Raw genomic sequence first — 17,955 nt, forward strand, 5'->3', positions numbered from 1 at the left:
CTTTCCTTTAACCATGCAGGGCAAAGCAAATGGGTTATTTTAAGTCAACTCCAAGCTGGATGTCTTCAGTCCTTAGTATCACATAATGATGTGGTGCCGCTCTGCAGCATTCTCCTGTAATGCAATGGGGCTGATTCCTCTTACTTCAATCTGAAAGGGGAAGGATGTGGTAGCCAGTACATGTGTACATGTGCTGCATTTTGTTGCACGACAAATATGTCACAGTACATGTCTCCTCCAAAACATGAGAACATCTACCACTGGACACAGGCTCCACCTCTGATTGGGCTTAATTATAGAGGAATGCTCTATGAGTAAGCCCAAATATGGACGAAATGCATCAGTGATGGAGCCTACAGTATATCCAGTGGGGGATTTCCCATTCTTTAAATAAGTTGTAAACTGATTGGATTTAGCAATGGTGCGGCTCAATTTTTCTCTACTCTTGGACCATTAGTGAGGGATTAGTTCCTACATACAGTGGGACCACAGGGAACAAACTTTTAACAGGAAGTTGGATCACAGCAGCACTAAATAAAAAAAAGGAAAGTTTGGAGATTTGGAGGAGCCTGAGAGCAATAGATGGTACCTTTTTTCAGTCAATACATACTTGAATAGAATTATTATAAAAAAAAATTTAGCCAGAGTTTAGTGTCACTTTAAAGTGGTTGTAAACCTCAGAAATGAAATATGAGCATATCCCTTTATAGTGTATACTTGTCTCAATCCAGAGCACTAAGTGTAATTTCTGTCTGCTGCTTCATTCCTCTGTTATCAGCATGAATCACTTCTGACAAGTTTTCCTGACATCAAGAGAAAAATTGTTATGGGGAGGGGGCTCCAGCTGATTGACAGCCTCAGCTCTGTTTCTGTGTGCTGAATGAAGGGGGTGTGTCCAGGGCTGGATTTGCTCTCCCTGCTGCCCCAAGGCCAGGTTCCGCAATGCACCCCCTCCCTGCCAACCGAAACCACCCCCCCCCCCCAAATCAACAGAGAATGGGCAGCACTGTTAGTTCAATATTTTTATTTTATTTTTTACTTTTTTATCATTTTTTTTTATGTAGCTAGTCGCTTACTTTTTTACATTTTTGTATAATTATCTTATTATTTTCCTTATTATTTTTCTTATTCTTTACATTTTTATTTTATTAATTTAATTATTATTTCTTATTATTTATTTATTTATTTTCACTTAACTTCTTTGCTATCACACAGGAGAAAACAATTCCCTGTGTGATAGCAATTGGAGGTGATATGTTCTCTTTATTGACCCTGTCACCTCCAAAACAGGAGTCCTAGCACTGTGCAAGAACTCCTGTCACAGCTGAGATGGGAAGAGCACAGCTCTCCCCTCTCACTGTGTACATCGGCAGCAGGGACAGGAGACAGACTCGGTGGCCGGGGGGAGGACAGAGTCCCGAAGACAGAGCCAGCAAAGAAAAGTATGATGGGGTGGGGGGAGAGGGGAGGACGGACGGGAGCACACATTTTACAAGTGATTTCGGCGACATCGCCGCAATCACTTGTTAACGAGTGAGCGGATTCCCCCATAACTTACCGCCCTTAACTGTATGTTTCAGGCGTCGGGGGACTCCATGCCACTGCCGCCCCAAGGCCTGGCCTCAGTGGCCTTGTGAGAAATCCGGGCCTGGATGTGTCCCTTTTCTCCAATCAGCTCTCAGAGCTCCCCTCGCTAATGTAACTTTAGCTACCCACCCTCCGCTTTTCAGAGCTGAGAGATCCTGTATAAATTCTGGACTTTGAATGGATGAATAGAGAATAGAAGACTGCAGATAAACAGGTAGAACTTATGTAGGAGGATTTGTTTCATCTCTGTGTATCACCTGAGACCGGACTATACTAGGTATATGTGAGGGTTTAGAACCGCTTTAAGCAGTTTCACATGAAAGATGTATTGTGATCCTAATAAAGACAAAGGAAAGTATTACAAGCAATGTATGGTGAGGTGGAAGAGGGGCCTATACCAATTTTATTTCACTTCAAGCATGAACGCCAGACTTCAGGTATGTCATATTCTTCAAGAACACTGCACAGCCAATAGTAGCCTATAATGGAAAAATACATAAAATAAGCATTTTAGACATTTTAGTGCAAACAATATTTTGGCATCAAAGCGAGGTATAATCTGCAGTTGTATTGCAAACCCAAAAAAATTCTAATGTTATATAATTATCAGCAGCACAGTTAAATGTTAACTGGAAAACAAAGGTAAGAATCATGCTGTGTTAATTGAACAGCTTTCTGGGAAATTATAGCATTGTAGCCTACTGGTCCTTAACCACTTACCCCCCGGACCATATTGCTGCCCAAAGACCAGAGTACTTTTTGCGATTCGGGACTGCGTCGCTTTAACAGACAATTGCGCGGTCGTGCGACGTGGCTCCCAAACAAAATTGGCGTCCTTTTTTTCCCACAAATAGAGCTTTCTTTTGGTGGTATTTGATCACCTCTGCGTTTTTTATTTTTTGCGCTATAAACAAAAATAGAACGACAATTTTGAAAAAAATGAATATTTTTTACTTTTTGCTGTAATAAATATCCCCCAAAAATATATAAAAAAACATTTTTTTTCCTCAGTTTAGGCCGATACGTATTCTTCTACATATTTTTCGTAAAAAAAAATCGCAATAAGCGTTTATTGATTGGTTTGCGCAAAATTTATAGCGTTTACAAAATAGGGGGTATTTTTATGGCATTTTTATTAATATTTTTTTTACTAGTAATGGCGGCGATCAGCGATTTTTTTTTCGGTATTGCGACATTATGGCGGACACTTCGGACATTTTTGACACATTTTTGGGACCATTGGCATTTTTATAGCGATCAGTGCTATAAAAATGCATTAGATTACTATAAAAATGCCACTGGCAGTGAAGGGGTTAACACTAGGGGGCGGGGAAGGGGTTAAGTATGCCTGGGTGTATTCTTACTGTGGGGGGGGGGGGGTGGCCTCACTAGGGGAAACACTGATCCTCGGTTCATACAGTGTATGAACCGAAGAAAAGCATTTCCCCTGCTGACAGGAACGAGAGCTGTGTGTTTACACACACAGCTCCCGTTCCCCGCTCTGTACCGAGCGATCGCGTGTGCCCGGCGGCGATCGCGCCCGCCGGGCACACGCACGGGAGTCGGGGGCGAGCGAGGGGCGGCTAAAAGGCAGGACGTCATAATACGTGATCTCGCCTAGGAGAGCCACCTTGTGGACGTATTATGACGGTGCGGCGACGGCAAGTGGTTAAAGAGGTTCTGAAGGCTGAAGGTTTTTTACCTTAATGTATTCTATGCATGAGGGTAAATTACCTTCTGTGTGCTCAGCTCCCCCAAACCTTACCTGAGCCCCCTCCAATACAGCGATGTTCACGATAGCCTCGGCTGTATGGGGACTCATTAGCTCTCACTGTTGTCAATCACAGCCAGTAAGCCAATGAGGAGAGAGCGGGGGAGCGGTGCCGAGTTGCGGCTCTGAGTTTTTTAGAGGTACATAGAGCAGCAGCTCGGGAGCGAGCACGCAGCGGTACCCCCAGGGCTAGTGGCTTTCTCTGGGGTCACTGCTTTAGGGGAAGGAGTCAGAAGCACTGACAGGGGAACCCAAAAAAAGAGGATTGGAGCTGCTCTGTGCAAAACCACTGCACAGAGAAGGTAAGTGTGGTATGTTTGTTATTTATTTATTTTTTTAAATTACGTTTTATTATCACTTTAAGGCTAGGTTCATACTAATATGATGCAGGAAACGCTGTGATCTGTGCACATTTCCCATACCACCCTTGAGATCTGCAGCAGGTGTCAGTGCTTAATGATACCCCAAACAGGTCGCAACGCAGTGCATTTGCTGGCACCGCATCGCATGGTAGAAAACAACAATGCTGTCTGGTTGCAGCGTGGTTACACATGAAGTTCGTAGTGTGAACCAAGCCTAAATGTGGTGGCTGCCTTAGTTTTCTTTTTTCACACAATTTTTCCTTTATTTATATTGTAATCCTGTCATACTGCCAATAACACACTTCCTGTATTAGGATGATAAATGTACTGAGTGGCATTGTCACCCTAGAAAATGGAGTATGTTGGGACTACGTAACATCTCCCTCTTTTCTTCAGGCAGAGGTGTTTTATAGTACAGGGAGCATAGGTGTGCACTGCCTATTGCATTAGGGTGTGCACCCCAGAGCTCAAACACACACATATGTGTGTGTGTGTGTGTGTGTGTGTGTATAGATCTATAGCACATTGATCTCCCTGCTAGCACAGTGAAAGAGAAGTGGCAGAGGTGGCTCCCTCTTACCAGCTCTTTTGGCAAAGCCAGTAAGAGGGAGATCTTTTACATATGCCCCAAAGAGTAATAATGCTAATGTGCACTGGGTGATTAGGGTGTGCCCAGGCACAACCGGCACACCCTGTGCACACACCTATGACAGGGAGACAGCAGAAACAATACTAACTGACAATTGTCCAAATGTACAGGAAGTTACCAGCTCACAACATTCCTGTCTGGACAAACTGCTTTTTCTCTTTAAGGCCTCGTACACACGACCGAACATGTCTGCTGAAACTGGTCCGCGGACCAGTTTCCGCGGACATGTTCGGTCGTGTGTCCGGCCGACCGGGCAATTTTCCGGCGGATCGGACGGGTTTCCAGCGGACGAATGTTTCTTAGCATGCTGAGAAACATGTCCGCTGGAAGCCTGTCCGTTGACATGTTCGGTCGTCTGTACGACTTACCGGACATGTCCGCTCGGCCGAAAGCCCTTGCATGCGTCTAAGTGATTCGAGCGCATGCGTGGAAGCATTGACCTTCCAGGGTCGCGCATGTTGCCGCGTCATCGGCGCGGCCACGTCACCGCGTATCCTGTCCGCGCGGATTTCGGTTTGATGGTGTGTACAACCATCAGACCGAAATCTCCGAGCGGACATGTCCCCTCGTGTGTACGAGGCCTAACACTTGCCAAACAGACAATAAATTATAAAATGCTTTCAATTGTATATTTAACAGATCAAATGGCAGCAAATAAAAGAACTTTAGTTTCAGAGTTTACATACACTTTAAGGTGCATTAAAAAGTTCTCCCAAGCTATATTGTCGCATATAATAAAACGTCTTGAAAGGCCACTTCAGCATGCCTTATGTCCCATTGCAGTGTGATAAATAGGGCCCAATATAAACAAGCTTTCGCCACAGAAAATCCAATTTATTTGCAATAAAAAATATTTATCATTTGTACCAAACCATATTAATATCTATCGTAGCAATAACAGTCTCTTTAATTATTGATCATAAAAGATAAATACTAAATAGCAAACTGCGGACAGGCGCCCAGGTCCAGGTCCCAGATATCTGCAGAAAGTTTCAGGAATAAATTTGTGCCAATCCACAGTTACCCATGCAGACACGTACCAAATAAATGTATAAAAATATATAAATGTTTTTTTTTTTTTTGTGCAATCAACAAAAACTCTTTGTTTTTAACCAAATAAAATAATTTTTAATGTGTTATCCCTGGGAATAAGGAACAGAACCACTAATCCTGCCTGTAACTTCTTTTAAAAAGTTTTAACTCAGCTTTAACCTTTCTTTTTCTTTTTGCCATCTTCAGAATGAATATTTTCTAACATGTCCATGATTAAATGATTTGCTGATCTAGCTTGTGTGTACCTAAAAACACAATCCTCTGTATGAGGTGACAGTATTTCAGGAGAGAATCATGGCATAGGGATAGGACAGTGTATCTTCAATGACCTTATCAACCTTTCCCCCCCTCTCTGCTCCATCCCGAAGCCTCCCTCCTTCTTTCGACGTACGTACATCTTAAAGAGAGCAAGTACATTTTAGGAGAGTGTGTCATAGCTTTTTTAATGCATGCCGCCCATGCAAATTTAGGAAGGAGGGGTCTGGGTAAGGGTATTTTTTTTTCTCAATGGAAAAGATGTGACTCAAGATGTGTCATCTTTTGAAAAAACACACATACAAATAGTGCGACTTGCTTTCCTTCATCAGTGGTGTATATAAACCCCCAATTTGTAGTGGTGTAAGTTCACAAGCTCACACACACATTCCCACTAAAGTCACTCACACTCAACTGTCTCCCTGAATGAGACGTTGTCATTAGTGAACGCAGGAATTCCTATCTACTTTGGCTGCAACTCCTACCTCAGAGCTGGGCAGCAGGTGAATTAAAGTAGAACACTGACAGACAACGGAAACGCCACTAGAAAGGATAAAACGGCGGGACATATTTCTGAGATAGCCAAGAGAAACAATTAAAACAAAAACAAAAAAAAACAACAACATCCAACATTTTCAAACACCACAAGAACATTTGCAGAACAGAAAACAGCATTTACCAAGCAAGAAAAAAATATGAGAAGTAAGTGAAAAGTTTTTTTTTTTAGTATTTCTACGTTTTATTTCTGCTTTTATCTCATGTTTATTTATATGTGCTTTTTGGTTATTCTGGCTTTAATACTGTTATCAGAGGGACTTGGTCCTAAAATGTGATATATGCCTTAGGGAAATAGTCTGAGACGTTATTCAGTGGGATGTTGAAAGGCATCTGAAATGTTGTGATTTGGGGCATCATGAGGAGGACTACTGCTACATGGTACCCAGAGAGTCAGAAGTCACCTCTGCAGCAGCCAGCACTTTCTGAACTCATAGCGCCGCCTGCTGGCTGCACTTTACATTCCACCTTCAGCTGCTACTTTCTTTCCAAAGGGAGCAAAGCCAAATGAATGCCCCAAGTCATTTTAGGAAATTGTAGATTATTAGACCTGTTGTAAATGACATCCATTACTTACAACGTTATCTAAAGCTGCTGTCAGCAGCGACCAAATTCTGTCGTTTATGAAGATAAACTAATTAGATTTGATTTTTTTTTTATTTAACGCTGGCTGATCGCAGTGTTTTCTAAAGTTACACTTGTCAAACGGCATTGCCAAGTAGGATTCTGCTGAACTCTAAATTCTATAAATGATCTCACTCAGTTGTCTGGTACAAGAGTTTAAACTGCAGTAAGGAGTTACTGGCGTGCATTCCTTAGCCATTATTACTAAACATCTGCAGCAATAACAAACAGTTTGCTGGCTCCCTTATCATGTGGACGCTGAATTCTCACTATTATCCCTAGTGGGTTTGAAGGATTAGCATAGCATGGGCTTTTTTTTTGTCTGGCATGCTGAATGTAGAGAGGAGATATCCTCTGCTCATTCTGAGTTAGCTGGAGCAAGTTAAAGGGACAACAACCAGACTGGTAGGTGCAATCTATTCATTAAGACAGATGCAAAAATATATGTCATTAAGTCTCAAGGATTATGCGTAAAAGAGAATTCCTTTCTCTGTTTCTATTATTTGTAGTTTGAATGCATAACCTATTGATACTATTTATACATGCTATATATTGCATTTTTAGCTTTTGGTATTATACATGTTGTTATGCCTTTTGATCCAGTTTAGCTAGTTTACTGTATAGACTTATTTTACCAAGGGGGATTGTAACGTTCAAAGTGCATAACCCTTAGCAACCAAGCATCTTTTATTCCTCTTTATATAACTTTAGATATCTGCACTGCTATAACAAATGTGCCTGTGTCTGTTAACATGCAAGGCATGCATTTTGAGGTTATATTAGGTGACTTGTGCTAAGTACAATAGCTAGTAGCTACTGCTATAAATAAAAAGCGATTTTCCACAAAATACATCAAACAAAGACGCGAGGCTCTGAAATCCACCATCTCGCTCCCAGTATTGGAAGGCGCGGGTACTTAAGCATCTGGAAATGCCATCAAAGAAGTACTGATGGGGATTTCACAGCCAATAAGCTACAGCGGCAAGCCACTACCTATCAGCAAGCAGATACTGGAATATACAACAAGCAGTGCTTTGCCTGGCTCTCTGGCTCAGGGAAAGCACCATTAACAAATTAACACAGGGCAAAAAGCCATTGTAAAGATGAACTTCACAAAATAGCTTTTCTCACTTGACTGACCTCCAGATGTTCATTTAAAAAAAAAACACGTCTCTTAAAAATACATTTCTTTCTCCTTCTTAAAAAGAATAGCACCAAGAAAAGGCATTCACGGTCACCCATCTCAGCAAATTAGATTTTAGCCATTTATAGAGAAAAAACATTGCCGATGGGTTGCTTTAAGCTAAGTGCACTTTGCATATTGTTCCTTCATAAAAGGAGACTTTTGGGTTGATTTACTAAAAGAGTAATTTTTTTGCACAGTCCGGAGAAAATAAACATCAATCATGTTCACTGGAAGTTCTTGTTTTAATTTCCACTGCACATGACTGAGTGTTTGATGTCAAGCCAGACTCCGTGGGGTAGGTGAAGAAAGCTACTTCTTTTCTAAATCACCCTATTTGTCGAGAATAAGCTATATGCAATCATTTGAAAATTAGTCCTCATTAAAACCAACCGAAACAGAGGTGTAGAGCATGGTACCTAAACTTTTTTAAACATGCGTGACTCTTTAAGGCAGTAGAAGGGTTAAGTATGAACTTCACAGCATGTCCGCTAAGCATGTGAGCAATTTTTGGAGTATTTAACAAGCACATTAAGTATGTGAAGCAGATAATCATTATTTGGGGATCCTTAGAAGTTAAATGTTTACCCTCCCTAAGGAATTCAAAACGCTGAAACTCTCCTTTTATTGTAGCAGTAAAAACGTGCAAAGGAAAGTACTTAAATACTCAAGACATTTGTTTTTCAAATGGTATTGGGGGGGGGGGGGGGGTGAGCATCCACTCCTGTGGCCATTAAGAGAGGATTATAGGTGAAAATGCTTATTCCTTCTGTTACTCAAAGCTACAGATCCAATTTAACTGATGACAGCAATCAAACCAGGCTGTACTTTCCCATTGTAAACCCCTTAGACGTATTCAGTTTTATAATCATTTTAAAAGTCTAAATGGGCTCCTGTGCAATATCGTATGTTATGTTATATTTTGGCTGGTTTTGGAAAACAGTATAGAATTTACAGCTAGTCACATATACCTATTAGACAATACTTGTCATTTATATTGGCAGTTGACTTATTTTTTTATACAGTTGACATTTCAATATTTTGGCAAGTATTTAGTTCATGCATGTTCCAAATATAGATCTATTCAAAGTGAACATAAGAAGCATGGAGGCTGCCATTGATGAACTTGCTGAAAATTCTAGTGGGCTAGCTACTCTGAGCCACTGGTTCAGAAGAAGCATGGAGAGAAGGATTTTTGACTTTTTCCTGACTTTTCTGATTTGCATATATGTTGCAGGTCAGTGACTCAAAAACACTGAAGCTAGGGTGTCTGCATAACAGCCAGGCACCTAGTATTTCTGGCAAGGAAAGCATAGCAATGACAGCTCTATTATTTCTCCTATGACAGGTTTTCTTTAGGCCAGACATTTGGCTGTTCAGAAGAGCATGCTGGGATGAGCAGTGCAGTTTGGTAACAAATGTTTGCACATGCTACTCTAAGATAGATATTTACAGATAGATACTCACAGATATACCCATGATATGTTGACATATGGGCATTGGGCATGTTGGACGGAAGCACATATAATATATATATATATATAAAAAATGATACGCACTTCTGCCCATAATGCCCAATGCAACTCCGATATAGGCATAGACATGATTGTATTTTTGTGAGATTATATTCAAGTATAAAAATGACTCATATTACATACAGCACTGAACTCAGATTTAGGCTTTATCTCCTACAACACCTGGGACAACAGTGGTTACTTTGTGAACCTTTGCATAGCGTTATGCTGACGTAATGTGATATTAGTACGCTAGAAAAATTCTGTCAACGGTTTCAGTAGAAGTGACACATGTTCACACGCAGCTTTTGTCTTGTGGTGTATTCTTCTCTTGGCTTTTAAGATTGAAATACTTATTTATTCTCTCGGCCAGCATGATCAGTTGAGTGTAAGATTCTAGATTATTGGAGTATACCAAAAAAACATGCATATTGCGATTGAAAATATAGGAAAAAAAACTGTTATTGTAAGCAGGCCTATTCCCTGCATCTCATCTGGCAATATGTTAAATACACCCCTCCACCAAGAAGGTGAGAGGATCCAGTGAGGGTGGGGTGCCTTGGTAGATGACTCTTGGAGATAATAATCATTAGTTATTGGCTAGCTGGATTGGGGGTTCTTAGTTGACAAGGCCTGTCTCCACATGGACCATACATAAACAGCAACATGTAAAAGATTTGTCAATTTATTAGAATACCAGTTCTAAAATGTCAGATGCTTAGTACCCACTGAGGAGCTTTCATAAGAAAAATGTGGCGCCATTTACTCTTTTCAAGTATATTGATGAATGTTGGATCCCATGTTAACATTAGGGCAGCCCATTGAAATGAATGAGCTGCCAACGTACCTTAATGTAAGGCAGGTCCATTGCCCTAGTGGGTACCATGAAGCTTTAGTGTAAAGGGGTGTTAAAGTTTGACAAGAGCCATGTGTGGTCCTGGAAATAGCTTTGGGTAGCTGAAATAAAAAAAAATGAACTGTTCCTATTAACGCCAAGCTTGTCTTCACCCCACCAGCCTTCCAAGGTTGCCTACTGATTTTTTTAATGAACTAGGTGGCTCATTAGCTAAAAGGGAGGTTCAAGAGGCAGAAGAAAGTTGGATCATGTTGAGTATTTCATTTATCTTAATTTGCCTCAATCTATCTATTGTTCTGACATGCAGCTTCCACCGATGCTAAGGTTTGCACAACGCTAAGTCCGATTTGCTGTTTTGTGAGAAGGTAACTTTAATGTAGAACTCCACGGCAGAAAAGCTCATCCTCAGTTTATGATTGGCATATATAAAGTTTTTATGTTTTTTATAATAATGCTAAATCTTTCCGTACAGAATTCGAATTCTTGCCATGTTCAATTTTTAAGACAGGGCGGAATGATGCAGTGAGCTTCCAATGGTAGATGTGGCTGATGTGTGATGTTGACTCCAGGATTCAGGTTCCCAACATTCCTTAGGTTTGAAAGACAGAGGTAGCGGGTAGATATAGGAAACTATTTGACAGGCAAAGCTTTGTAGTGATGGACCAATAGGAATGTGTGGGGGGCAGGGCTTACCCGCAATCACCAACACTAACAGGAAGGGTTGCAGCCTTGCCTGTCAGAACGGCCCAGGATTCAGCCATTATAGGAAGATTTGGGTGGCTGGTGCAGGGATGCTACATCTAGGTGCCTGCAGCAATTTTCCACCCTTTCCTGTCCAATAATCAGATACCTCCCTGAAACACTCTAATGGAGAAATAATATAATTATATAATTCATGGGATCCATCTACACTCCAAGCAGGGGATGTCACAACAAATTTAGAAAGGGGGAGCATCAACATTGTCAATATTTATCTGCAGTGTCACCTACTCCATTTATCTAACCAGTTAATCATCTTTGGCCCAGGGACACCCCACTGACAACACAAGGGCTCTGAAAACATAACATCAGGCAGAGATATCTTCTTTCACCACATCTGTAAACATTTTATTGCCTGCCTGGAGCTCTGCTATAAAATTGCAAAGAAAGTATTTAAAAATAACAGTTTTTGTCTAATAACAGATACAGTGCCCCTGATTTAGATGTTGCCACACAGCATATCAATTTTGCCTTTTTTTATTATAAACTGAAACCTCACAGAGCACCCAAACCAGAAAGCCCTGTACCTCTTTTTTCATTGCAAACTATATGTATCTCTTGCATTATGCTTGCTGTCTCTTCAGCCTCCTCCTGTATTGTTTATGTGACATCACCAGCCACACAGACCTCCCTGGTCACTTCTCCGCTGACATCCCCCCAACAGAGTTTACATAATAAACTTCTCTACGTACCTTTTAAGAAGGGGCTTGCACTGAGCTCCTTTCCAGAGGGCCAGGAAGCTGTTATGTCTGAAAGCAGCAGGGGAGGTGGAGTCCACCCTGCAATCAGCTCTGTCCCAGCTGTTCACTGCTCATAGGCAGCACACTCCCTTCCCTCTAATGTGATCTGTCTGTACACTTTATCCAAATCAACGATCATCCAGGTATTCTACACAACAGGGAAAATTACACAAAATATTTTACTGCTGCAATATAACATTTCTGTAGCATACAAACTTAGTTAATCTTCAGTAGTAGTGTGGCAAAGTTCCAGCAGCTTGTTGAAAGTAAATTAGCTATTTAATTTGAGCTATTTCCCCTACATAAAATAAGTGAAATTTGCTTTAAAAAACGGGGTGCATGGCCTGCTACCTCTAGAGACTGTTTCATATCTCCCCATTTTTTTGTGATGAAAAAGGTGGACAAGGCACAAAATATTGATGCAAAGTACACACCCTTGCCTCAGGTCTGAACATGCGGACTTCTAAAGACCGATGGACTGTTTTCATTGGACAAACTGATCATGTGTGGGCCCCATCGGTCTTTTTTCCATTGATGTAAAAAAAAAGAACATGTTTTAAATTGTTCCTATGGAAAAAAAAAACGATAGGAAATTCCGATCGTCTGTGTGGAACTCCATCGGAGAAAAATCCACGTATGCTCAGAATCAAGTCGACGCATGCTCGGAAGCATTGAACTTCATTTTTTACAGCTCGCTGTAGTGTTTTACGTCACTGCGTTTTGGCACGGTCAGAGTTTAGTCTGATAGTGTGTATGCAAGACTGATGAAAGTCAGCTTCATCGGATATCCAACAAAAAAAACCATCAGATTTGAGTCCATCAGAAATCCGATAGTGGGTACACGACTTAAGAGTTAAATCACCCTTACCTTTCCTTTATGCTAGCATTTTAAAATACCCAATCAAAGCATTTACAGTAAAATAATCACTTTAGTATTTGAAAGTTTATTTATACAGGTCTTTACATAAGACCTAAATAGTTAGATTCAGGTACATTTTCTTAACTTTGCGGCGGCGTAGCTTAAGGCATTTAAGCTACGCCGCCGTAAGTTAGCGAGGCAAGTACATGATTCACAATGTACTTACCTGCTAAGTTACGGCGGCGTAGCCTAAATCGGTGGGCGTAAGAGCGCCTAATTCAAATGTGTTTGAGGGGGGCGTGTTGTATGCTAATGGGGCTTGACCTTACGTTTTTTGTAAACTGCGCATGCGCCGGGCGCCTACTCTTCCCGGTGTGCATTGCGGCTAAGTACGCCGCACGGGCCTATTGATTTTGACGTGGACGTAAACAACGTAAATCCCGATTCACGGACAACTTACGCAAACGACGTAAAAAATTTGAATTTCGACGCGGGAACGGCAGCCATACTTGACATTACTATCCCAATAGGGCCTAGCTCTAACTTTACGTGGCCTATCTCTTACGTAAACGGCGTAAAAGTACTGCGTCGGCCGGGCGTACGTTCGTGAATCGGCGTATCTACTCATTTACATATTCTACGCCGACCGTAATGGAAGCGCCACCTAGCGGCCATCCAAAATATTGCAATCTAAGATAGGACGGCGCAAGCCGTCGTATCTTAGATATGTTTAAGCGTATCTCTGTTTGAGCATACGCTTAAACCTAAGTCGGCGTAGATTCTGAGTTAGGTCGGCTTATCTACTGAATCTACCTAAAAGTTTGCAGTTTGTATTCAAAAGAGGGAAATTTGGAGTCCCTTCAAATGAGGGACTGTTACAGACATGTTAATCCTCTGGAATAAAGCACAAGTCATCCAATTTTTAGACCCCATTTTCTATTTTCCTAGCCATGTTTGAAAATGTCCTGCCTGCTGATCATGGACTTGGCGCATGAGAGTCTCGCTGTTGCTCTCCACCTTTTTTGAAAACAAAGACCATGCTTGGGGAGGGGCAAAACACAAGTTTACTTTAAGCTGATCTGTCAGTCTGAAAACATGAAGTCTGAAAGATGACTGTATTCTTGCTCTTACACAGCTAAATTAAAATGATGTTATTTCTCTAAAATGTCATAATAACTCATTTTTTCTGTGTCATCAGTTAGTGTAAGCTGACTCTCCTTTAGATCCCTGAATAAAAGTTTTGTTTGAAAAGGCAGTATGCTAATACCTATGATGCCCTGACGTTCCTTGTCTCTGGAGTTCTGGAACACTGAGACTTAATGGCAATATATAAAATTGTTTCTCTTTCCACTATGGACAGAGAGCAAGCTGTACTGTGCAGCATACACAAGAAAATACATAAGAGGTGTGCCCCTCTGTTATTTGTCCTGATTGGCTAGAAGCCCACTCATGTCTTTCACTGGAGTTTGTGATCCAAGCTTGCTGTCATAAAAGCTGCTACTTTGAGTGACTATTTATTTAAAAATAAGTTGGGAAAGGGTTTGTAGAGGAATAAAATGGGCATTTTCACAGACCTACGGAAAAATATTAAACATTTTAAAACAATCCTAATTAGAAAAGTTTTATAGAGGTTTTTAAGGTGAGAAATCTCTCTCACATCTAACACTGAAGCCACTGAGTCTTCGAACCATTAGCAGAAACGTATACCTGTACTGCTCAAAATGCTTGATTGTAACTGCAGTGGCCATCAAAGTGCTGCTAGACTTCACAAAATGGTCTACTTCTTTCTAAAGTCGATATTAGTGTAAGTTTAGAAACCTCCCCAATTCCACTTGGCAACTCATTGGCTTGCAAATTGGTGGTTCGGGCACCAACAGCCACTTTGTGGGATGAGCCAAGTCAACTATTCCTTGCTGCTGTGTCTTTCAGTATTTTAGCTTATGTTCTGCTGATTTTATTGGGGCTATTAATAGTGATAGACAAATATTATTCAAATATTTCAGAATATAAGGTATGAAGAAACAGTGAAACATGGACATATGTCCACTCATAAGCGTAACAGAAAGTCCATAATGTTAGGAATAGTGAGCCGAATAATAAAGGTTGTCCATTGCTGACTGAGATGTTCATGGCAGTTAGCAAAACACTGACCAAGATACGTCACCAAATCAAAGTAGATAGGAAAGAATTGTCAAGAAGGAGTGAGAGAGAAAACAAGAGGATCTCTACAGCAGGGAATCATAAGGAATCGTGAGAAGAGAGTAGAAATGGGGAGAGATAGAAAAAGAAGGGGAAAGTGGACATTGAGAGAATATAGGCCAGAGCTATCAAGCTTGGCATCTAGAGAGAGGTGGACATGGATGGATAGGCATACTTTATCCATGGAGTTCTCTTGTTTGTCTAAAAGAAGGCATATGATAGGGGAGCCAAACAGATAAAGGAGCTTCATTAAAATTGTAATTTTGATGGCAATGATTTTCCCTATCCATGATAGATGATGATGGGACCCGGAGGAAATCAGGTTTCAGATTTTGAAAATGTGGTTGTTGTTGTAATTGAACACGGTGAATATAATAAAAATAGTAATAAATATAATATTAATCATAATAATACATTTTAACATTTTAGCATGGGGGGGAGATGTTTGTATTGTAAAGGAGGTCATTTTGTTTGTGGAGGGGAGATGTGTGTTAGTTACTCCTTACCGCTGCACTTTGTGTTACATACCACTAACTGCTGCATTGTATATTATATATTACTGACCTCTGCACTGTGTGTTACATACTACTAACCTCTGCACAGACACAGTGCATTACATACTACTGACCTCTGCATTGTGCTTTATTTTCTCCTGACCTCTGCACTTTGTGTTACATACTACAGACCCCTGATCTCTGCAATACATGCTACTGACCTCTGAATTCATCATCCCTCATTACTAACCCCTAAACTCTTCAAACCTTCCTTACTTTTTAATAGGGCATTACTAGGTTATCTCTTAAAAGAAAAAAACACCCTGTACTGTGGTGATCTTTGATTTCTTCCATATTATTAATGTAGATCTCTCCATCTCTAGGGTTAGCCTACCCAATGTATAAAGAATATGATTAACAAGCACATCATGAATAGCAATACCAATATTTTTCCACACTGAAACATGTTCATTATATACTCATCTCAATATGCACAGCATAATATACTCAGCACAACATAGAAAGCTCTGTAACAACTTAATTAGCTACTTGAGATAATTAGCATAGCTGCTACACTTCCTACTAGCAGGACATCTTTTAGGACTCAGTCTTGAAAATAAAAGTTTTGTGGTACTCAAATCGGAAGCTGCTCTTTAACAATACAGAATGTTTGCATTGCACCTATAGTGCAATTACTGACATTCAACAGAAGAGCACTTGTCTAAGAACTAGACAGCTGATTCATGACAGCATCCTATGGTATGGGGTTGCTAACCAATAAGAATTGCATGCTAGATTTGTTCTTCTTTCTTTTTCATTGTTTGTTAACCATTTTATAAAACTTAGGTAATTGAGCTAAAAGACATAGCAAAAGATGAAGTTGGAGAGGCAGGCTCTTGACAGGAGATATATAAGCATCTTTGATAACATCACCAGTGTGCCAGGAAACAGCGCACCATCGTCCCAAAGTGGATGTATGGATAAAGTATTTATTTAGTGACAGCCATGCTCCCTTTCATTATAAATAAGGGAACAATGTCAATAGCCTTCTACATTTAAAATAGACTTTGGGGTTATTTTTTGAAAGGCAAATCCACTTTTCACTACAAGTGCAAAGTGCACTTGAAATTGCACTGAGAGTGCACTTGGAAGTGCAGTCGCTGTAGATCCGAGGAAGACATGCAAGGAAAATAAAAAACAGCATTTTAGCTTGCACATGATTGTATAATAAACTCAGCAGAGCTTCCTCATTTCAGATCTACACTTCAGATATACAGCGACTGCACTTCCAAGTGCACTTTCAGTGCAATTTCAAGTGCACTTTGCACTTGCAGTTTGCACTTGTAGTGCAAAGTAGATTTGCGTTTCGTAAATAACCCCCTTTGTGTACAGTATATTGCATTGATTGCAATTAATGGATTGTGTATGGTCAAATACAGCCAGACTAGAAAGAGTAGTAAGTGGATACAAAAGTTATACACCTAAAGTTGTTGCAAATGAAGTGACGAATAGGAAGACCTGGCAAAAGTGCTAGTCACAAAACTTGGAAAAAATAACATCTAAAGTCATTAGAAGGTTTATCGTTTATTTCATAAATTGTGACTGACAATTAGCAGTTTCTGTGCCAAACTGATTTACAGATTTCTGTTTAGCAAATGCTATGGAGAACTGTATCGGATTGCAGATTTATAACTGCTTAAAAAAAGCAGTCTATTTATTTGTTATCATGGATACTAAATTATTCAGTTATTTGATCCAGCCATTCTAAATACTAAGTTTTGTATCACACAGTTCTAAAATGTATTGAAAGAAGTACTGCTTTTTATTTAGACTCAGTCGAAGTCTTTGCACACATAAATGCTATTAGCTCCAAATCACTTCCTGTTCTTAGTTAGAAAGCTACAAGGCAGAACAGTGGACATAGAGAGAACATCTTTCTCTGTGGAAACTGGATGACATTGGTGCTGGCAAAGCAGGAAAACCAAACCAACAGTGTATGCAGCCAGCAGCAATAGTGAGTGTGTGCATTAACCTCTACTTGGCCCTCCCGTCAAAAACATATCTATGTGTAGGCATTTATTTAAACGCTGCCTTACCCCTTGAAGTTTCATTTTAGTGCTGTAACCTAACATGACAGTAAACAAATTCAAGACTGCAAGCCTGGCCATTTTTGATCCACCCACTCCACCACAGTGATTTCACCTACACCGTGAACTTCCCTATAAAAGCTTTCATTATACTAACAGATTAACTATCATAGAGCACAGTGTAATAAAGGATTCCCTTAAACAGCAGAGCACTTAGAGTATGGCAGCCTACTTAGCTGCAGACAAGCTGTCTCTACTAGTGGAAGAAAACGAAGTGTTCCAATAAGTTTTTCGGCTTGGTTGGAAAAAGAATGGCCCATTCAATGGCACCTCTCTCTAAATGCCCTTTTCCTTGCTCTTAACAGTCCTCTTTCCATAAAATATTTGACTTCATCCAGCCTCGCCTCC

General features: G+C 40.4%; 1 protein-coding gene and 1 long non-coding RNA gene across 2 annotated transcripts in view; one reads left to right on the forward strand and one right to left on the reverse strand.

Annotated features, from left to right (window-relative positions):
- Positions 1-1,957: 1,957 nt before the first annotated feature.
- Positions 1,958-12,052, reverse strand: LOC120915259. Its single transcript, XR_005743859.1, has 3 exons — positions 11,861-12,052; positions 10,401-10,510; positions 1,958-2,066 (listed from the first exon to the last, which is right to left on the reverse strand). It is a non-coding gene; the product is annotated as an uncharacterized LOC120915259 (long non-coding RNA).
- Positions 6,025-17,955, forward strand: part of IL11 (interleukin 11) — a 33,584-nt gene continuing 21,653 nt past the window's right edge. The window contains exon 1 of the mRNA XM_040325628.1: positions 6,025-6,379. Coding sequence (XP_040181562.1) covers positions 6,373-6,379 — 7 coding nt within the window. The 5' untranslated portion in view covers positions 6,025-6,372. The remainder of the gene's footprint in view (positions 6,380-17,955) is intronic.

This window comes from Rana temporaria, chromosome 10, assembly GCF_905171775.1.
Source record: "Rana temporaria chromosome 10, aRanTem1.1, whole genome shotgun sequence".
Classification (NCBI taxonomy): domain Eukaryota; kingdom Metazoa; phylum Chordata; class Amphibia; order Anura; family Ranidae; genus Rana; species Rana temporaria.